At 53.4% G+C, this 21,080-nt stretch overlaps 5 protein-coding genes across 5 annotated transcripts; 3 read left to right on the top strand and 2 right to left on the bottom strand.

The window, feature by feature from the left end:
• Positions 1–315: 315 nt before the first annotated feature.
• Positions 316–2,184, bottom strand: BDP55DRAFT_544410 (WD domain-containing protein; the record flags this gene model as incomplete). The annotated part of the gene is made up of 2 exons (XM_060568478.1): positions 316–437; positions 498–2,184. The coding sequence occupies 2 exons, from the start codon at positions 2,182–2,184 to the stop codon at positions 316–318; spliced, it is 1,809 nt and encodes a 602-aa protein (XP_060434088.1).
• Positions 2,185–3,173: 989 nt separating this feature from the next.
• Positions 3,174–5,575, top strand: BDP55DRAFT_543943 (kelch domain-containing protein; the record flags this gene model as incomplete). The annotated part of the gene is made up of 3 exons (XM_060568450.1): positions 3,174–3,606; positions 3,667–4,600; positions 4,657–5,575. 3 exons carry the CDS (start codon positions 3,174–3,176, stop codon positions 5,573–5,575), a joined length of 2,286 nt encoding a protein of 761 aa, XP_060434087.1.
• A 1,089-nt stretch (positions 5,576–6,664) lies between these two features.
• Positions 6,665–9,318, bottom strand: BDP55DRAFT_348140 (uncharacterized protein). Its single transcript, XM_060566976.1, has 4 exons — positions 8,487–9,318; positions 7,269–8,348; positions 7,029–7,209; positions 6,665–6,970 (listed from the first exon to the last, which is right to left on the bottom strand). Exons 1-4 carry the CDS (start codon positions 9,191–9,193, stop codon positions 6,833–6,835), a joined length of 2,106 nt encoding a protein of 701 aa, XP_060434086.1. The 5' UTR covers positions 9,194–9,318; the 3' UTR covers positions 6,665–6,832.
• Positions 9,319–13,776: 4,458 nt separating this feature from the next.
• Positions 13,777–14,533, top strand: BDP55DRAFT_650526 (uncharacterized protein). The gene has a single exon (XM_060573982.1). The coding sequence runs from the start codon at positions 13,972–13,974 to the stop codon at positions 14,425–14,427; it is 456 nt and encodes a 151-aa protein (XP_060434085.1). The 5' UTR covers positions 13,777–13,971; the 3' UTR covers positions 14,428–14,533.
• A 4,436-nt stretch (positions 14,534–18,969) lies between these two features.
• BDP55DRAFT_348072 (uncharacterized protein) lies at positions 18,970–20,319 on the top strand. The gene is made up of 3 exons (XM_060566975.1): positions 18,970–19,009; positions 19,122–19,865; positions 19,969–20,319. The coding sequence occupies exons 2-3, from the start codon at positions 19,229–19,231 to the stop codon at positions 20,025–20,027; spliced, it is 696 nt and encodes a 231-aa protein (XP_060434084.1). The 5' UTR covers positions 18,970–19,009; positions 19,122–19,228; the 3' UTR covers positions 20,028–20,319.
• The last annotated feature ends 761 nt before the right edge of the window (positions 20,320–21,080 follow it).

Genomic DNA, 21,080 nt, shown 5'->3' with positions numbered 1-21,080 from the left:
CGGCCGTCTTTTATTGTACTACAGCACGTCCCTGACGATGCATTCCTTCCCAAAAAAAAACAAGCATTACAAATCTGTCCCATGCTAAACAGCAATGAATGATATCTTCTGTCGTTACTCATGACCAAGCAATTTCGTTTCCCGTGGAGAAGCCCTTTCGTGCCACGTAGAGTCGGATGCAATAAAACCAAACTCCTCGCTGAAGATGACCCCAACCGCCGAGAACCCATGACCGACAAATGCCAGAGGAGATATACCTACATTTATTGACGTTGTTTGACCGACATTCGCCAGGCTTGGTCGATGATGAGTCGTTTACCGGATGGTCATCTGCTTGACCATGTCCGCTTTGGCCGAAGACGTGCTGCTGCCAACACCGGCACTGGCACCAGCCTTCTTCTCGAAGACCTTCCAGAACTTCAGACTCTCATCAGCAGCTAGGAGGCAGTGATTAGTTAGCACATGTTATGGTCAGTGTTTATGCTTCCAAGACTCACCTGCGGTAGCTAGCATCTGACCGTCAGGGCTGAGGCAGCTGTGCAAGACTCTGCTCTCGTGTGCGGGGATCTCGACATTGCGAACCAACGTAGGGTAGCTCCAGATGCTCAGGGAGTTGTCGGGGAAGCCACTAGAGCTGACAATCTCACGGTAGTGAGGGCTCCACCGCAGGCTGGTGACCTGAGAGCCAGTGTCGATGCTGTTGACGCGAGCACCAGAAGTTGAGTTCCAGAAGTGGATGTGGCGATCATAAGAGCCACCACCTGTAGCCAGGAGATTCATGTTCCAGGGGCACCACGCGAGGGCCTTGACAGCAGCCTTGTGGTTGGTCTTGGTGAACTTGGGAACAGAGAGCGAGCGAGCGTCCCAGATAGAGACGAGGTTGTCGTTGCCTCCGGTAGCCAGTTGGGCGCCATCCGACCGCCACTCCAGACCGCAGACTTCTGAGGTGTGGGAGACCAGCTCTGCCACCTTGTGCTCCGCAATGCGGACATCGTGGTTGAAAACCAGTCCGCTGCGAGCACCAGTTGACAGAAGGTGCTTGTTCCAGCCCATAACACCAACACGGGTGTCGTGACCAAACATGCTGCGGACCTTCTGGGCCTCGGCCACGTCCCAAATCTGAACCTCACCAGTGCCAAGACCGACACCGACATACGCGCCGTCACCAGACCACTTAACACTGCTGACGTACGTGTCGGGGCTTGTCTCAAGGAGGCAGCTGACGCTTCCCTCATCGGCGGACCAGACGTAGACGTTGCGTTCGAGGCCGATGGCAACCTGGTTGCCAGAGCTCCAGTCGAGAAGGTTGAGGTAATAGTCGTCAATCAGACCAGGAGCATCAAGGACACGCTCAGGGGCAGTGGCAACGCGACGGCGGAATTGGGCTGACGTGGCGCTCGCAGGCTTCAGAGGGCGGTTGTACTGCTGGCGGAGGTCGATGGGCTTGGAAGATTCGGGAGGCGCAGGCTTGAATTGCAGAATACGGGTGTTGAGGTCGACTCCGCAAGCGTTCGCAAGAGAATCTTGGTACGCAACGGTGTTGGGAGAAGGACGAGAGTAAGTCGAAGGCTCCTCGTCCTCAATGTTGAGACCCTCGAGGGCAGCGATGGCGTCATCCGTTGCGGATGAGAGCACATTGGATGCTTCGCTCACGCTGGCCTTTGAGCGCTTGTCGGGTCGGTCAAGCTTGCTGCTGCCGGCGTTGGAAATAGCAGAGCTGGCGCTACGGTTGGGAATGAAGCGGTCACCGCCATAGTTCACAGTCGTCTTGCTGACCTTTTGTCTGTGAGAGCTCTTCTTGGCCTTGGCGCTGGAAGGGGTCTTGGAGGTTCCAGAGCTGGTCAAAGCAAAATCGGACAGGCCAAGCTCGAGGGCTCTGCGAGGAGTTGAAACGCCTCTGGCAATGTTGGACTTGGGAGAGTCGCGGTGAGACGACTTGGTGGTGGTGGATCTAGCCAAGTGCGCGGTGAGGTTGCCGCCGTAGGTTGACTTGCTAGATGCGCGGTATGCGTCGCTGCCAGACTGCTTCTCAGGAGTGAAGGGGGAAGAGTTCAGGTTCACCGACACCGAGGTGGTGGAATGCTGACGTGGCGAAGGTGTAAGAGGCATGCGACCGCCGGCGGTGCGGGAAGAAAAGAGACCCTTGTGGGATTTGATGGGGGTGGATACTGATGCAGTGGCCATTTTGGGTAGTGTATGTGGGGTATCGTGATAAAACGAATTGTGAATCTCCAACGGGTGAAGCTTGGCGCACCGATGGACGAGGTGATGAGAGCTCCAAGGAACTCTATCGAAAGGTTCCTGGATGTTTCGTGTGTTTTATTAGTATTCTGTCGTTGTTATACTGCTCGATGTTCGAAGTAGTGCCGTCACCAAAAGAACTCGAAGTCGGAGGGGCGACCAAATGGCTGCAGACAGCGATGAGATCTAGCGGACTTAATTGTTCTTGTGAAAAGGCTTTGATTGAGAAGCTTGACCCAGCTCGAAAGCGTAGGAGAGCGGATTCAGGGCAGTAGAGGATAACGGAGGTGAAGAGATTTGATGCAGAGAGAAGAAAGCTCGAAGCTGGACAGGAGCTCTCATCATCTTTTATTTACTTGGTGCCCCACCATCATCGCGGCCGGGCAACGACGCTTGGGCCAGCGCTGTAGCGTTGCCAAAGTGAAGTGGGGCATTCTGACGTTGCACCGTCAAATTTCACTGTTCACTCAGCTTAGGTACGTGTCTTGGCACCGTTCGCCAGGAGAAGTGATGGGTCACGTGGCTTCCGTTGCGAGTCGGGCGCTACCGCCGGCAACCGGGCAAGCCAATGAACGAATGGAAGCGCTGCCTCCTTCCCCCTGCACACAGCCCGTCTGTAGTTGCCACGACAGAGACAGACTGGAGACAGGAGGGTGGCCCGTGATTCCCTAATTAAGAGGCCTGGGTTGTCAATGCAGGAACATTGTGAATCTCCACCTCCCCGGCGTGCGACGACATCCCATTCCATTTCTCTATCGCTTGCCGTCCCTCTATCGGACTTGCACTCGGTAGAAAAGCGTCGCCCGCTCCTGCCGCGACTTCTGCGTCCCCACGCTATTCAGCCAACTACACGCCGAAGCCAGCACCACTTTCGCGACCTCGCATACGATTGAGATGATTTGTTAGCATCCACCCTACATTCGCTGCCCATCATGGCCCAGCCTCAGCCATCACCAGTGACTCCTGGTGCCTTAGCCCAATCCCTCTTCGGTGGACCGGCATCTCAGGCCCTATCGACACCCAACCAGGCTTCGAACACATCCGCGCAGCCTACACCTTCTCCGATGGACCAAACTCCGGGTTCAGCAGCGTCAAGCAACAACACCTACATCATGCCCAACTCTCCTATTAAGAGTAGAGGTACCTTGGATGGCTATCGTCCAAGGGTAACAAGGACCTTGGGTCAGCGACCCGCCTGCCTCGTCAACGCCTCGGTCACATATTGTGGCAGTAATCACATCTATGCCTTCGGAGGCTTCGACCAGTACACCGACGAAGTCTATAACCATGTCCTCAAGCTGGATTTGGTTAGCCACCAGTGGAGTTTGGTTGACAATTACGGCGATATCCCCGGCGTAAGGATGGGTAAGTTATCTTGATCATGCAGCGCGGTTCTTCCCTCGTCATGATCTAACGAAAAACCAGGCCATACTGCCACTCTGTACCAAGGTGACAAACTTCTGGTCTTTGGTGGCGAAAACGAGCACCGCACCTATCTCTCCGACTTGATCATTTTTGATCTGAAAACTGCGCACTGGACACAACCTTCGGTAACGGGTCCAGTACCCAAGGGTCGAGCAAGACATGCAGCAGTCTTACACGAGGATAAGCTGTTCATCGTTGGAGGCATAACTGGTCACGACAACTACGTTCTTGACGATATCTGCTACCTTGATCTCAAGACCTTCACTTGGTCCCGCTCATGGCGTTTCGTAGGTCGATTCGACCACTCTGCCTACATCTACGGAGACAGAGTATGGGTTTTTGGCGGATTGTCCGAGGACATGGACAAGATTGGCGATCTCTGGTGGCTCGACCTCAAGGGCAGCCCGGCTTTTGATTCTGCACCGCATGTTGGGATATACGATCGTCAATCCGGCACCAGCCGCGCTGTCGGTTCGCCAAGACAACCTTATTCTATGGCACATCCACCACCTGCCGTAGGCTCCTCGGGGTATGCCGCCAACTCTCGGACCCAACAAGTCAACCCGCCTTCTTTCCAGCTTAAAACCTTTTCACCCATGGCCCCAGGAACAATCTCATCTCTGAAGTTCATTTCTGGACCCAACATCCCCTCACAAGGGTCTGGCATACACTTCCATGTGTACTCCTCGGGCACACTACTTGACTTTGTCACACCGGCCGCAACTATCACTTCTAAAGAGTGTTCATTATCAGCACTGGATCTGGGAACTTTGCGATGGCAAAAGCTGGCTGAGGGCCGCGAAATCTTCAAGTCAGGCTACCGATGGCACTATTGTACCATGAACGAAGACGGAACCAAGGCATGGTTGCTCGGATGCCCTACTGACCCTGCCGCGTCGGACTTAGGTCCCAACGGGTTCGAAGAATACCTAAGGTGAGTAACAATCATCGACCACCGAGCGTGCACGATTCTGACTCGTCTACTTGTAGCGACATAATGGAGATCGATCTTCGTCGATACGGCTTCTTAGGAAACAATTTTTCTTCTGAGCCACGCATAGAGTCAAGGCCGACAACGCGAGTGGTCGACCAACCCTCCAAGGGGCTTGGAGCTGACTTGGCAAAACTCTTTGATCATCCTCCCGAGAGCGGCAGTGGCACTGACTTCATTGTCACGGCATTGGAGGGCGACTACGAAGACGATGACATGATGACTCGTGTCACAGATGCGTCTGCAGGCCAAAATTGGCTCGCGCCCGACGCTCCTACATCCCAACCAATCCACGTTCACAAGCTTATTCTCCAGGCTCGTTGGCCACATTTCGCCAGGCTATACAACTCCCAGATGGCGGAATTCCACACGAAGAAGATGCACATCCCCGAGCCATACTCAGTGGTCAAAGCTTTTCTTTACTACCTATACACTGACAGCATACATGGGACGTCTGTCAACGAGAGCGGTGCCACCACTGATTTGTCTGACGTGGCTGGGCTTCTCGTCATGTCAAACATTTACGGAATTCCGCATTTGAGACTTTTGTGCGTGAACCGACTCTCCAAAGAACTTGACGTTGATCATGCCTGCGTCATTTGGCACTGTGCTGGACTGGCGAACGAAGAATGGCTCCGTAAGCGGGCTGCACAGTTCTGTCTTACGCATTGGGGTCGTATCGTACGAACCCAAGGGTTCCTTCGCCTGCCACGTTCGGCGCTTGTTGAACTTTCTCAGGAAATCGACATGGAGGGCCGCGTAGTCGGCGGTGATGAACTGGAATACGTCGGCGGGTTGGCAGGTTCCCGGTTCGGAGATGGATGCTCTGTCGTCAGTCGAAAGGAGAGTATTAGCAGCAACCACACGCAGCTACTTGACAGTGAAGCCGACGACGAAGACGGCATGGAGATGAGCTAAATGGATGGTTATGGCGTCCATCCACGCGTGGCTGGATTGATACACCACTTGATGTGCTGAGGCGAATCATGTGAAGGAAGGGACTAGCAAGATGTGCCTAACAGCGTGAACATGGTTTCGGTGCAAATTGCTTGGCTTGCATTATTCCACCTCAAATCTCATGGCTTTTGGCAAGTAACGAAGAAATGTCTTATGTGGTGGCTCTGAAAGTTTAGTGGTTTATGGCATGGTCCGGTGTTGGTTTATAGAGCAACTTTGGCTCTGGTTTCCTCTTACTCAAATCGTGTTGGAGTTGCTGCCTGGTAGACTTGATATCCCACAAATACAATCAAACAAACATTTTTTTCCCTCTCATCATCTCTGTTTGCAAATCGTTCGGTCAAATCGTTCAGTCTATATTTTGGGAGATTGTCGAAAAAAAGCAGGCAGGAGACAACGAGATAAAAATCATGAGTAAACTTTTCCCAGCCAATGCCCTACTGCAACGCCTACACATTATAAACCAGGCGCAAATCTCTCGAACATGACGAGGGATTATCGCTTAGAGAGAAGGGACTCGAGAGAGCGAAAAAAAAAATGAAAAAAAGACTATTCAATAGCCCTTAAGCCAAGCCAACCCTTCCTCCGTCTGTTTTTTCTTCAAATTCATTGCCTCCAACTTCATACAAAGACTTTTCCAGACCATCATTTCTGCATATCCTCCTAGGTCCCTCCCTGAAACTTAGTAATTCCTTGAATGAAAGTCTCGCGATCTTGGGACAGGGTTGGATTCGTCCGCAACGTGATACCAGTCTCACTACTTCTCTGCTCCCCAGCAGTGAGAATAAATAGCAGCAAACCTCAAATAGGCAGCCAACTACCGACAAAGAAACTAAACAAGCGGGGAAACCAAAAGAAACCAAACAATGCCGGCCTACTCTGATGGCCTCAAAGCCGTCTAACCTCGACCGAAGCTGCCGAGGCTTGTATTAATCTAGAAAGGAGTTGTATCGTGGTCGAAGAATCGCAAGCGTTACTGGTAAGTCTATGAGGGTATAAAATGGGGAACAGACTCGATCGACCTGACAATCGACCTGAAAACCGCCCGCAAAAGCATTCAAACGCCGCTCCGTATGCCGCAAGCCAACCGCATGGCCGAGATATTTAGTCGCGATTCCGAGGCCGAGGTCGGGGTGCTGTACGGTTCCCAGTGACCCCGGCGATACCTCAGAAGTCACTTGAATTGGGTGTGGTAGGATCGTCGGACGGGTTGATCCCTTACATCATCTGGTCTTCGCCAATTCCGGGCAAATTCGTCATTGAGTTCTCCATGAGACCCGGCAGGCTAGCGAGGTTGTTGAGTCCTGCGGCTAAGAACTTGAAATCGGGGTTGCAAGGTGCGGAGTGTCCCTTGTGCTACGTTTCCTGTTAGTCGCCGCATTTCGATTACTCCTAGTACCATGTGTAGACTTACGTATTTAAGACCGTTGAGGTTCTTGTAGCGCTTTCCACAAACGTCGCAGGAGAAAGGCTTCTCCTTCTCCATACCCAGAGTACCGGGGTAAGGGGTACTAGTTTCAGGGTTGACGATGGAGAAAGTTCCATCACCGTTTTCGTGTAGCTGTTGCGTTTGGTGCCCATGCGTCTTGTGGTACCTGATTTAGCCCTTGATTAGCCATCTGTCATACACACCAGCCAGAATGGCCAAACTTACTTGAGACCGTTCTGGTTTTTGTACGCCTTTTCGCAGCCGATGACGGGGCACTTGAAAGGCTTGTGTTCCTCCGGGATCATCATTGCGCCAAACTTTTGAATCAGAGCCTTGTTCGCCGCGCTGTTAGGCTGGCTGGGATCGAAACCCATACCAATGAGGTGTGCCTGAATTGCCCTCTGCTGATTGGTAAGAGCACCTCCAGGGCTGAACAGGTGCTTGCCCGGATCGTTGATGCAAAATTCGGAGGCGGAATTTCCAAAGCTCACATCCCCAAAGTTGGACCCATTGAGCTCCATGTTGCCACCCATGGGCATGCCTGGCAATTCGTCGTCCATGTCATCCATATCGTCCATGGACTGCATCGGGGAGTTCTGGAAACCGTTATTGGGGCGCTGTTGTTGTGGCGTTTGCTGGGTGGTGAGCGTCGGGGTGTTTACAGATGATACCGTGGGGTTGTGCTGCAGCCCAAAGCTGGCGGCTGCAGGCGTTGGTGGCTGGGATGTCCGCAGTCCTTGGGTGAGACCCGAGGCGTTGACGTGCAACTGAGGTCGCTGTTGCTGGCCAAACATTTGCCGAGTCTGGGACATGGTTCTCTGGCTGTCATCCATCTCCATGGTTCCCAAAGCATCGTCCATCTCCATGTCACCGACTGCGTCCATCTCGTCGAATTGCGACATCTGTGCATGCTGTTGTCCTGCCATACTTTGCTGGCCAAGCTGCATCCCCAGACCTCCCATGCCTCCGCCGAGGTTGGATCCTGGACGGCTTGGTTGTCCAAGCTGTGACATTGAAGTGGTATTTTGTTGCTGAGTCTGCGGTCTTGCGCTGCTGGCTCTAGACGAGGGCTGTGTGGGTATCGCGGCGAACTGGGAAGAAAAGGGCGCATTGCGTGCAGTGTTCGGACTGGGTTGGGTGTGCGACTCTTCATAATGCTGCAACAGATCGTGAAGATTCGGCAAGTTCAAACCGCAACAAGTGAAGTCCTTCATAAAACTGGCCTCAAGCTTGGGAAGGTAGGAGCCTGAGTGGAAGGATGGCGAGGCCTGGTGTGCGAAGGGTGACGTGCCTGCCATAGCGATGCTAGTAGTCATAGTTAGCGATGGTTCTTGCGCACACGGGCGTCACTGCGACTGATGACATGCCAATAGTCGCCACCGAGGCACATATGTCACGCAAATAAATATAATCGGTCGGTGACAGGAAGGTGAGGGAACATACTCATCGCGAATAAAGCTGCCGAATGACATTCCTCCCCAGCTCGCGCCAGCACCCATGAGGCTGCCAGCGAGACTCTCTCGTCTCTGGCGGTTGACATGGTCGCGGTTGGGGTTGGCCATAGAAATTGGCTTGGGACCAGCGCTAACAAAGGAGTCTTGACGACTCCGACCCATGGCCGAATCCATGGCTGGGCCAGTGGTCATATCGATACTCTTGATTGGGATGGGAGCAAAGTCGAGAAGCTCGTCGGAGAGAGCAAAGGGGTTTCTGTCGAAGCTGGACTTTGCGGGGCCTGAGGGGGAGGTGGATGAAAGGTCCCTCGTGCTTGTGGGCGTGGCAATGGTGATTGGCTTGGTGGACCAGAGGCCTGCGCGGGAATCACGAACGTCAAAGGGGTCGGTGGGTGTGAGGGGTTGCGAAGAAGGAGAGTTTGGAGTGCGGGATGACGAGTTGGAAGAGCCTGGTGAAGGAGAGGCGAAGATATTGTCAGAGGCAGAAGAAACCGCAGAGGGTTGTGGTGGTGGTGTTGTAGTGGTGAAAGAGGAAGCCGACGCACGATAACTAATATTATCGGCGCTGGCGCAGTCACTTCTGCTGGGCGTGCGCCTGGGTTCGCTGTTGTGGGCGGCGGCGGCGGTGGACCGGGTCGACGGGTCCCTTGGGTCCTCGGTACTTGTTGGGTTGAACCAGCGAAGGGCGCTCCTCATGTCAGCTAGAAGTAGCCGTTGTATTGGGGGTTAGGCAGGGGATCCGTGGCTCCCAGAACGTTTCTCGACCCTTTTTGTGGGTACTTATTAAATCGGGCCACTGAATGCAGCCGGCGGATGCGCCCCGAAAAAGGAGATCGAGTCCGCGTCTCGACTAGCAGCGCTGCCGCTGTAATGTGTCAAGTGAAAAAAGAGGGGGGAGGGTGTGTGTGTGTGTGTGTGTGTGTGTATCCGTATAGAGTAAGTGTGTATGCGCAGTGTTTATGTGCTGCACCTCGTTTCTTTCCTCTCTCCTATTCCTGTTGGTTTTTTTTCTTTGGTTTGGTGTCTCTGCAGATTCTGGGGAATAGACAGAGAATGTGAGGGGAGGGGCGGACTCGGTGCAAAAGGTAGGTGCTGGATGTCTTGAATACGATTTGCTGGGGGTATTGCGGCGGTGGCAGGTCGAAGCTTAAAAAGTGATGGTCCAAGTACCTTTTCCCGTAAAGTACCTTGGGCAATGAAAGGTTGGGAGGTACCTGATGGAACCGTTCGTGGTGGCCGTAGTGTTGATGTACCACACTTAGGGAGGCGAATAAAGGTGGGCTGGGGACCGACCGAGGATGGTGGATGAGTAGGTAGGTAGGTATTCCGGCGACGGCGACGGCGCGTGGTATTGGTAATGACCTCTAGAGGCGCGTTCAAAGGTCGGAGGCGAAAATCGAGTGCGCAAGTCTTCCGCTTCTTAGTGGTTTCTAATATCGAAAGACGAGCTATTTCCGGAAGGCTGTGGAAGTAATGGTGACGGTTGGATGATGCTATCTCCGAAAAAGTTGCGACCGGTCTATGTCCGCGGAGTGCTAACAGCGATGTTGGGTGAGGCTTCGAGCTGATGAGGGTTGACCATCGAAGAAGACTGTCAACTATCGAGGCGAACCAACGGATCTTGTAGTCTTCGAGCGGTTGCTTGGGTGTTGTCGATGTTGTTTATTATGATTATAAGGAATCGTCTTATAGTCTCGACAAGGGGTTGTTGGAGTGGGTATTGGTACTGATTGCTGTGTATTGTTTCTTCTGTCGACAACACCAGACAGTAGATGGACGATGGCCTCGGAGGCTAGAGATGAAGTGGAAGCAAAGGTAGTATAAATGTATGACTGATATATCTGGGGAAACAGATCCGGGACGAAGTCAAGAGCAGAAGCACAACAGATGTTGAGAACGAGAGCCAGGAAGGGGACGGGGTTATGAATAAGAAGGCAAGCGGTATGATGTAGGAGATGTGCATGCGTTGACTCGACACAAGAATAATCCGGGTTGTCCTGGCGCGAGAGTCAAGGTACTTGACCTGGTCAGTCCGGGCTCTAGGTTGATCGGTCCAAGGGCACCTTGGGAAGTTGGGACTTGGGGAGGAGGAGGAGGAGGGTATCTGTAGGATAAGGTAAGGCAGAGCACGGAACTTGGAAGGCGCTTGGAAGGCGGTCCCTCGACGAAAGCTCGGCCGATGTTTGGGGGTGGGAAAGTGTGGGAAGGTTTTGGGGGTGTCATTGACGACCGGGGGTCCAGTCCATAGTAGCACCTTATTGTCCGTCTGTCTGTCTTTCTGTCTGGCGCGGTTTGCCCATGAAGGGTTGGCTGCCATCTACTACTGACTGTCCGAACGTAAGGTACGGTGGTTGAGGCAAGCTGAAGGTATACCGGAGAAGGGATAGAAAGGCAAAGCAAGAAGCCGAGAGGGAGACCAATCGTCTTGTCTCGGACTGACAGGCACACCGATGTTGAGCTACACCTTAGACTTTTAGGACTCCCAGATCCAGATGGGAGTTTGCTGCAATAACACACACACACCACTCACACACTCACCACCACCATGCTGGCTACCTGAGTACTTTCCTACTGGGACCGCAGATATTGGGCCTGAGCCCAACTTCAGGCACGGGCGAGGCAGAGAAAGACGGGGGAACACGGGCGAATGGCACCACACAGACACACACCCTAACGGCCGATGACTATTAGTGTGACTCCTCGACGACAAACACTGCTCTCTATAACCATCAAATCAAAGGCAAATAAGCCCCAAGTGTCTGATCTGGTCCGATGTACCGGTCATCGATGTTTCCTGGGGTACGGAACAGAGTAAGACAGACAATTGTACCGTTTGCTTTGGGGTGTTTGTGTGATTTAGCATTTGCCTCAATGTTGATATTCGGGCAAGGTATCCGTACTGACTGTGCAAGGCGGGCAGTGGAGGACATTTTGGAGAGAGGGCAAGTACAAGGTGCCTTGTACCTGTCTACACAGGTACCTACCTTACATACCGTTCCTCACCTTCACCTCAACGGACGAACTCGGCTTGCCACGCTCCTTCCTTCCCGTCGTTTATTTCGTTCCCAAGTAACTCGTCTTACAGACTTCCAACGAGCTGATTAGAACAGGTAGGAAGGCACGCAGTGCGGTAAGCGCTCCTGCTCCGCGCTCCGCATGAACGATGTAGGCAGCGCCGACAGGAAGGAGGCAGGAGATGACACCGGGCAGGCAAGTGCGTCCTGGGTCAGACGATCTTCTCGACGAATGGCAGGAGCGGAAAATGTAAGGTAAAGGCAAGGCAACGGCCATGGCAAGGGGACTTACTTGTACTTCACCTGAGGCAGGCGTGGCACGATCCACCGAGGAAGGAACAACAGACGAGGAAAAAGCAACAAGCCGACCAGCTGGCGCCCCAGGGGACCTGTGATTCCACTATTTCAACTCTCCATTCTTGCTCTCGAGTCTCGAAGGAGGACAAGGGCGGCACCGAGGTCGAAAAAGAAGCAATAATGAACAGGTGAAGACGAGGGACTGCCTGCGTGCCTGCCTGCAACGATTTTTAGCGCTTGTCTTGAGGCGGATACCGTACGGCAAGGTACGTAATGGCGGATATCCCCTTCTCCTACCTGCGAAGATTCGTACCAAGTTGAGTAAAGCCGAGAATAACACACCTCGTTCATGCTTCAACTCTTTTCCCGCCGCATAACGGCCTGGCGTTTACTGTGATCAACGGTGATCAAGAGACCGGAAACAAGAGACGAGTCTCGCTTTCGCTACGGTGTTCTGTACAGTCCATCCGTTCTCGAACGCATTTCTGCCATGCTGGATACCTCATCGCACACATCCATCACACTGCATCGAATCGTTCCTAGATCAGCTTGTTGCCACACGGCCAGCGGCGTCTGTCGACATGTGCCGGTACCATCCCGGCCGGCCCCCAATCATGACCCATTGGTCCCTTGGCCTCCCCTTTCGACACTACGTCCCAGGCTAAGTCCTGTCGACGTCTGACACAGGCTGTCCTAGCGCAACGACTTACATGATCCATGATCAAACGCTTCTTATCCACCGTCTATTTTCCGCTGTTCCCACCCACGATAGCCCATCTTAACTCTCCAAGGAAGGAAGGAAAAAGTCACATACAGCAGATACCACGGGGGGGATATGAATCCCGTGTCAGAGAAGAAGGCCTCAAGCACAGGGGACGGAGCAGGATCCAAACCGTTACGTGATCGACCCAGTCTCTTGGGCACGTTCTGGGAATCGAGCAAGGTCATGGTTACTGTGTTAAATGGAGCCGTCAAGCCTGTCTGCCCACCATATCCACGCCAGGCCACATGAGATGCCTACATTCGACGGATACGTACTTGGATTGATAGGACTATTTCATCACCTCTCATCTCCTATACCGTCAAGTCACGCACGGGCACGATTCAGGATGCCAAACATGGACCAGTAAGTCTATCTACTTCGAGTAACCCGGAGCGCTGGGTCGGAGTCCTGCAAGACAACGAAAGGCTGGTCAAACTGGTTGTTGGTGCGAATGCACTCTACGAATACCAGTATGAAGTACAGGACTAGCACCACTGGCCTCCGCTGAGAGGCTGGTTGGTGGGTGAGCTGCGCCGGCCCTGCGCCTGATCGTCAACCTGCCTTGCCGATGAGGACGTCACCAGCCGCAGGCCAATCGCAGGTGTCAATTATCCGACCATCGACGATGCCCCCAAGCAACGTACTCAGACATAGGTATTGGAGGCTGCTACTCCAACTCGTCTCCCAGGGCTTGTCCGCAGATGCGAGCTGCGAGCAATGTGCCAAAAAAGACCCAATATTGATTTTCGTGGCAGTTTCTCATACAAGATGAGCTCCGCAAGAAGCACCGGCCGGCAACAACGTCTAAACAGAAAATCAACGTCAGCGAGCCACGAATTGCCCAGAATTATTCTTTAGTGGTGGATCTTACGGTACCGACGGATGGAGATGCCACGAGATGACTGGACAAGGCTGCCGCACACCCGCCTCTAAGCTGCCATGCTTGACTCATAGCCAGACATTTAGTGTCGGGGACAGGCCTGCTTGGCCACCCCATGCTCCATGTCAAAGTCTCCTGCACACATCGGCCACTACCCGTCCTCGGTGATTGACCGTCTTCAACAACAAAGAAGAGATGCAGGATTATTGCTGAAAGTAAAGTGCACTTTGCTGCGAAGATAAAAAAAACTAAAGCGATGGCTAGATCATTGCAGGGCTTTCCGAAGTGGCCGAGTCAATAGTAAATCCCAACTATCAGACTGAAAGAAAGTGGGAGGCTACGGAAGGGGTTCCGAATCCTTGGTGTGCCAACCATCACCACCCCAGCAGACCTCTCCAGTAACCAGATCCAAGAATCGATTCCGGTCTGTCACTTTATTACACAGCAGAAGAGAGAGAGGGAAAGGGAATGCGCCTCGGACGATGCCTGCTTCCTACCTTACTGCGGTAGCTTCAAGCATATGACGACGGTCAAGCACTCAAGGAACTCAAAGCGAGCCCAAGGTGACATCCGTGGAAATTCCCAAGAAGTCTGTGGGAACGTCGGAAAAGAAAGTGGCAGAAACAGGGTCTCTCTCAGCTCCGCAACCTCCGGCCCGCAGCGAGGAAGGCGGTCTGGTTTTACAATACTTCCATGTCTGCTTTCGGGGTCCTGGGCTGGGTGCCTTACCCACGATGTTTACCTCATGGTGGAGGCAATGGCACGCTGGCACGGCTGGGAATGGGAACACGGTGCAGCGAATACATGCAGAAGCGGAACAGAAGCAACACCCCACCACCGACGCCGGTCCACTCCGGACCCGACGAATGACAGTTTCGACAATGGCACCCCCAAAGGCCAAAGACGCAGCCAAGTCCAGCGTCGGGACGCCAGGTCTGTGCCTCGCTACGATATCCTTGCTAGCCGCAACAACTAAAACGAGCCTAACGCTCGCCGTGCACACCCTGCTGCCTTTTCCCAGAATTCGCTCCCGCTCCGGATGAATTCACCGTCGCATGGGTGGGCTGCGCGAGGCACTTGACACTTTGCTACTCAGGGACATGGTTCCTAGCGTTGGCTGACTGGCAGAAGCAGAGGCTGGCAAACCCCAAAGCCGCCTACGAACACCGCTCCTTAGCGCCGCATGCCTGGATCCCAATTTCGCCGACATTTCTGACCTGTCTCAGAGAGGAGGACCGTTTGTAACGAGCAGTCAATCGTCACTACCGCAACTGAGAAGAAAGGCGGTGTGGGACGTTTCTCACGGACGCTTTACCTACCACGGTAGACGACCGCTTACGATCTACAGCGATTCCGCACAGATGCGCATATTCCCTGGCCCATCAAGCACAAAACATGGCCGCATCTGAGGAGACCGAGGCTTTTCATTTCGCCTGCAGACTGATAAACGAGTTGCAGTCAGAGGAAGCTCCAGACAACTTACAAGCAGAAAGAGATCAACTTTCGTCCGCAGCCGCCGGTAGCGAGAATCAACAAACGCATACACCCATGAATATCTCAAGACTAAAGTACCGCTGCAACCGGCGCCCCGTTATACTCGATGCATCATTTTCTCGCCTCGAAAGCTTTGGGATAGCCTTTCCCCCCTTGCTGGGGCTCGCCGCAACCTTCATCTCAGACAGGATGAGCTTGAATTGGCAAAGCGTTGAACCAACTTTTCTGCCATGGTTTCCTCCCGAGACTGAGAGTCGACAGGCAACGTGGTGCAGGGCAGTGGACCAAAAGAGTCGTAGATCTCCAGGGGATTGACTCGCTTGCCATCTCTCCATCAGATGAAGTGCACATGGGCTTCGAAGCGTGCCCGTAAGCTACCGGATCTCTGTGCGATCTTGAGTTTACACCTCGATCTCGAACCCATCCACTTCACTCCTACCTAGGCTGCACCCTCGACGATATGCCCCGCTGTCGACCTACGCTGCATGTGATGGCCGTGGCCAGAAGCATCATATTGTACGATTTTCCTCGCCGATCTTGTTCATCAAAACCGGATTGCCACAATCGTCTCCCCGCCGACCCGGCCAACAGTTGCAAGGAGCAATCCAAGATCCTGCGTATGCTTGGCCGACGAACCACTAACACTGACACCACCACCCACACTTCACCCCGCAGGCACGGAGTCCCGAACACTCCTCATGTTACACGACCCGGCCGAGATCGCGGAGGCGGCTACGGTAACGTCAGCGTTTGTCCACCGTTCGGCCGTCCATCCAGATGGCAATATGTTAATGCCAGGAACCGTAGCGGGGTAACGCTTGAAATGCCGCAATCTCGATACTGCATGGTCGGCTGTCCATCACTCTTCACCGGCCCACCTGTGGATACACATGGCTCTGCACACGAGCCGATATTTCTCCCCTCGGGTAGGAGATTATTGCAGGTTCCGTGCCTTATTGCTATTGAGCCTTGTGGCTCCTAAATTCTCTGGCTGCATATCCGTAGTCCCTCAGTCATCACACACGAAATGTTATTTCGGAGGCCCTGGACTCTAGCATAACGCTGCCAAACCGAGGAACAGTATCGACCAACCGGAAAAGCATGACCTCGTTGGTTGCGAAGGGCCTGGAGCATATCCTCACGGGAGCTACGGGTAGGGTCTGCTCTCAGATATCCAAAGACTTCTGGTTTCAACAGTTGTGAATTACCAGTCGTTCCTGGTCGTTGAGCGTACGGGTATAGCGAGGAGGAACGGTGCCTTACTTGGCAACTTTAGGACCCATGGAGACTAATAATTGGCGCTAAAGCCGAATTACTTTAGATAGGTACTCCGTACGTAATGTCTTCAACGCCGTGTTCGCTTCCAGCAAATGACTCGGCGCCAACCGATCTGAGAGCTTCGGACCGGACTCGCCCAGGATGAAGCCTCGACACGGTATTAGGTAGAGGGGACATTGCTGAAGTAGGCCCAATAGCACAAGGGGTTGCCCTCAAACAGCCTCCGCACAACGACAGTCCATGATGCATGCATGAGGCATGATTCAGATCAAAGGAGGCCCATAGCCGAAAGCCAGCAGTTCGGACGACTTTACAAATGAAGCAACGCTGTAGATGACGAGCAACATAAGAATGGAGGTGCTAAAGGGGCGCACGAAACGAATATAACAACAAAGACGTCCTTCCACAGGGAAGACGCAGCCTCTTGAGGCGAAGTAACGATTTAGACTCGGATCATTTGCCGTGGCTTCGAGCCTTCGAGCATCCGTACTCCGTATGTACACCCAAAAGCTAGAAGTCGCTCGGTAACTCGGGCTTTGTCGGGGGCTGAGAGCAAACGTGGCAGGCGGGAGCGCACAGAGGACCCTGACCCTAGCAAGGATCGTGGAAGGTTTCTAGAAGACGGTTCGGGCTGAAGAATGAGGCGCACAGAAATCGCCCCCGTCCCTTTCATCAAGACCTCGTGAGAACGGGCCTCTGCTAATTTACTACGTAGGTAACCTAGACCCGGTCTATGATTTCGTTTGCTATTGCAACACACGTATCTGTAGACTGCGTGCAACGGAGTAATCCATCATCCAACCAGCGGTGAGGATTACGGGGCGCAGTTGTATTCTGTATGCAACGCATAATAGCGAGGACCCTGAATCGGGGCGGAAGCTCTGTGGCATGTGGATATGGTGGACTGCATGACTTGGACCCTGAGTATCTCTCGAAGCTTTGAAACAGAAGAGCACCCGAAACTCGACGAGAGTTAAGCTACGGAAATTTGGCCTCCTATATTCTCGCGCCAATGCACCAACAGCACCGCCGCTACCACGCTGGAATGGATTTGGGTTTTGCCGGTTTGGTATCACTAGGACGCAGCCTTGAGATGAGTTTCTACTCACCGCCTCTGAATGCTTGTCCACACACCGCCAAGATGTGTTGTTTGGCACTTCTGCGCTGAACGTTTACTTCAGGCCGGTCTTGCGAATCTGCGAAGCTTGCGAGGGCATTTCACGCGTTTTCCCAGGCATCTCCAAGCGCCGGTCTTTGCGGGGGAGACGCCGAACACGGCGGGAACAAATTGGCAATCTGATACTCCGTATATGCGATTTCTTTGCCAATTACCTAACAGTGGTATGAAGCAACAGACAACGACCTTTGTAGCCGGCTAACATCTCACTGGATGCTTTTCTAGTTGTTACAGACCACCATGCAACATGGCCGGACCTTGAGCCTCCACTTGCGGACAACTCATCGCTATTGCAGAGCGGTCAAGAGTTACGAAGAAACAATAACAACAAAATAACAGCCATATTGCTAGTGCGACCTCGGACCAATCTTGCAGGCGCACTCTGGCTTCGCAACTTCAAAAAGGACATTGCCGCATGCGCCTGGCTAGCGCGCAAATCAAAGAAAAGAGAGTGATAGAGATGAGTGGGAGTGGTGCCAGAAATGCAGATGACCAACCTCAGGCCACTCCCATCCTTACAGAGAGCATCTGGCGACTATCCGTATCTTGCTTATTGGTGTCCGACGGGATGTGCGTACGCGGATATTATGGGGCACCGGGCTGAGCGTTCGGGCGCGGCCGGTGAGAGAAAGGGGCCGTTTTACGGGGATACTCTGTAGTCCAAGGAGGTCCCCCTCGGCAGGTCGAATTCGATGGGCATGAAAGGCAGAATTTCTTGCCGGGAGCTCAGGCCCGACCAACGCGGGGGGAGAGAGTTGACCGACTGGATTCTTCAACCTGAAGGCGGCGTTCCCGTCATCAGGAATGCAGTGGACATAAGTCGGCGATCTCCAGGTCCGCAGCTGAATGATCCCCGATACGCGAGTTATTTCACAACAGCGTCTGCTTGAAGCTTCGGGGGGGACGAGGCGTTCGGCGTTTGAAATCCCATAATATACTGGAGCCTCGAGCAAACGGCGAAAATAGGAAACTGTCTGCTAAAGTGGTCAGACTGACGACCGATTGGAATGTGGTACGCCTCGTCCGGTTTTTGTGCCTCTGAAAGAAGAAGCAGCCAATCAGAAGAGACGAAATTGTTCTCTCTCGGCTTACTCAGCCACTGCGGAAATTTCTCGGTGTTTGGTTAGGTGAGTGATTCCGCGGGAGTGCTCTAGAACTGTGAGTCTGTGAAAGCCCGGCCGCTGAAAAGCCGCTCTGCGGTGCCGCAAAGGGCGTTGCTGAGAGCAGGGCCAACACTTGCGGGACGGCAAAGACCGGGCAACCAGGGTCCATTACATCATGCCGTAGCGACGACCTCATGGCACGATTCTGGGTCCCATGAGAGCTTTTTTCGCCCACGCGGCGTCCCGTCCACCAGGTTTTCAATCGCCGTCTGCATCTGTCATCAGCTTTGTCGTTTCCATTCATTGGATATAAGGCCATTGGCACTCGTCCTCAGCCTCACGGTTTTATTTTCAGCTACACAGAACATCCACCAAAGACTCAAGACGCAATCCAAAGAGCTCGATTGACCTTAGCGAAAACGAGCACCACTAAGCTTTACCTCTCTTAACTCCATTCAAGGTAGCTTCGAATCCCGATCCGTCATCAATCCGTCACCAACCACCACGTAATTACGACATTACCCTCTCTCTATCTCTCTCTACACGAGCACCACCGGTTCAGATCCCGACAACACCAAAACCTGCAAGGCTGCGCACCTAAACCAACCCTTTTTGCAGCTTCCAATTCTTTACCCTTTCCTAGGAACCATCAATCGTTCCCCCCTCTCTACGATTCGAAAGGTCCACACTTTACACACCACCATCACCCCGCACAACCCGCAACCATGAAGGTCCTCAGCAAAGAAGAGGAGGCCGAGCACTACAGCGTCGTCGTCAAGGCCGGCCTCATCGGCGGCACGGCCGGTCTGGCCGTCGGTCTCGGCGGCGTCCTCTTCGCAACCAAGCGCTACCCGTCCTTCCGCCAGCTCACCCTCCCCTTCCGCTCCTTCCTCGTCACCTCGTCCGCGACGTTCGGCGCCATTGTCCACGCCGATCGCGAGTCCATCCGCTACGGCAAGGAAAAGGACCCCATGTACGGATACCAGGACGCCACGGCGCGCGCCATTGCCGAGGCGAAAGCCAACGAGACGCAGATGCAGAAGCTCAAGGAGTGGGGCCGCGAGAACAGATACTCCATCGTCTTTGCGTCGTGGCTCGCGTCCATGGGTGTCGCGCTCGCCATCGTCGGCAAGGACAAGTACCTCACCGGCGCGCAAAAGCTCGTCCAAGCGCGTGTGTACGCGCAGGCCCTCGCCGTCGTCATGCTTGTTGTGACTGCCGCCTTTGAGATGCAGGACGCCAAGACGGGCGCCGGCCGCTGGGAGACGGTCATGATTATCGACCCCGAGGACCCGGAGCACAAGCACCTCATTGAGAAGAAGATTCACAAAGAGGAGTACGAGGGTCAGGACTTGTGGAAGGGTACGTGTCAACATTTCCAAAGCTATCTCCCCGAGCGGGTGATGATCCGATCTCCACTCTTTGCTATCTATCGGAGCTCTCTTACTGACGTCCCTTTCCACAGATATGGTTGCTGCCGAGGAGCGCCGCATCGCTGCTCGCAAGGCTTCTGAGCAGAAATGAACGTTTTTGACAACGTCACACGACCACCTATCTATCCACCTATTCCATGGATCTCGCAAGAGTTCCCTGTACGATCTATTTCCTATGTCTTTCGCGAAGCAAACTTCCCCCAATGGATATCTATCTCTCGGAGTAAGGGAGATGGAGTCAGCTTGGCGGATTATTTACATCTTGCATTGCCGGCGTTATTTTTATATAGGGAGAAAAGTGTCGATGACCGGGCCATGGCCTCGTCAATCAACACCCATTGACGATTGTCCAAATGTCACTATGAGAGAGAGAGAGAGAGAGAGAGAGAGAGAGAGAGAGAGAGAGAGAGAGATTGGCAAGCAAGAAACTAGATTTCTGATACAACTATCAATCTGGCGGTTTAGCAAGTCTTTTGCCAAATACAATTTCTACTTAATTCACCACTTGCTTGCAGCTCTGAACGTAAGTACCATGTGAGCCGTGTACAGGGATCTGACTAGGAAAATCACACCACTTAGTGGCGTGACCCGTGGTCAGTCAGAGAAAGAGAGCCCTGCACGACTGCTTCTACTTCCAACCAGTTCAGAACTCCAACCCACGAATTTCTGTTTTCGATGCCATACATATCAAACAAAAACCCTTCCCCCCCCCCCCCCCCCCCATTATCGGTTCCGTTGCTATCTAAGCAAGAATCGCAGGGACCGGAACCACTAGCCACCCATAACACGCTAGGCTACGGTATCCGTACAGCGGAACATCGAGGGAGGCGAAGGGGAGGGGGCCAAGCTCCCGTGATCCTTGGCGGAGCGCAACCCACCCCTCTTCCTCCTCACCTCAATTTCCTTGCACTTCCTTGCACCTCCGACGGTCGCTTTTCTTGCTACTTCAAGTGCGAGAATACCTACTCCAATTCAGATCTACGTACTGCCTTGACTCCAATTGATCATCAAAAAAGCACTCCTTGCTGAAATGACGTACCTCCCCGCATCGAAACCCCCATCCCCCCTACTCGCGCAGCAGCGGTACGGGCCAGACACCGAGATTCGCGAGTCAGTCAAAAAATGCGAGTAGTTTTGTCGATCC

This window comes from Colletotrichum godetiae (genome assembly GCF_030913485.1).
Source record: "Colletotrichum godetiae strain CBS 193.32 chromosome Unknown BDP55scaffold_6, whole genome shotgun sequence".
NCBI lineage: Eukaryota > Fungi > Ascomycota > Sordariomycetes > Glomerellales > Glomerellaceae > Colletotrichum > Colletotrichum godetiae.
The sequence above is the reverse complement of the archived record's forward strand: the minus strand, read 5'-3'. Positions and strand labels throughout refer to the sequence as shown.

Coding starts and splice junctions, on each gene's coding strand:
- BDP55DRAFT_348072 (XM_060566975.1), top strand. CDS start 19,229: ATGAAGGTCCTCAGCAAAGAAGAGGAGGCCGAGCACTACAGCGTCGTC. Junction 19,866..19,968: donor GGGTCAGGACTTGTGGAAGG/GTACGTGTCAAC, acceptor CCCTTTCCACAG/ATATGGTTGCTGCCGAGGAG.
- BDP55DRAFT_348140 (XM_060566976.1), bottom strand. CDS start 9,193: ATGAGGAGCGCCCTTCGCTGGTTCAACCCAACAAGTACCGAGGACCCA. Junction 8,349..8,486: donor GGCAGCTTTATTCGCGATGA/GTATGTTCCCTC, acceptor TATGACTACTAG/CATCGCTATGGCAGGCACGT. Junction 6,971..7,028: donor ACCTCAACGGTCTTAAATAC/GTAAGTCTACAC, acceptor CAGGAAACGTAG/CACAAGGGACACTCCGCACC.
- BDP55DRAFT_650526 (XM_060573982.1), top strand. CDS start 13,972: ATGACGACGGTCAAGCACTCAAGGAACTCAAAGCGAGCCCAAGGTGAC.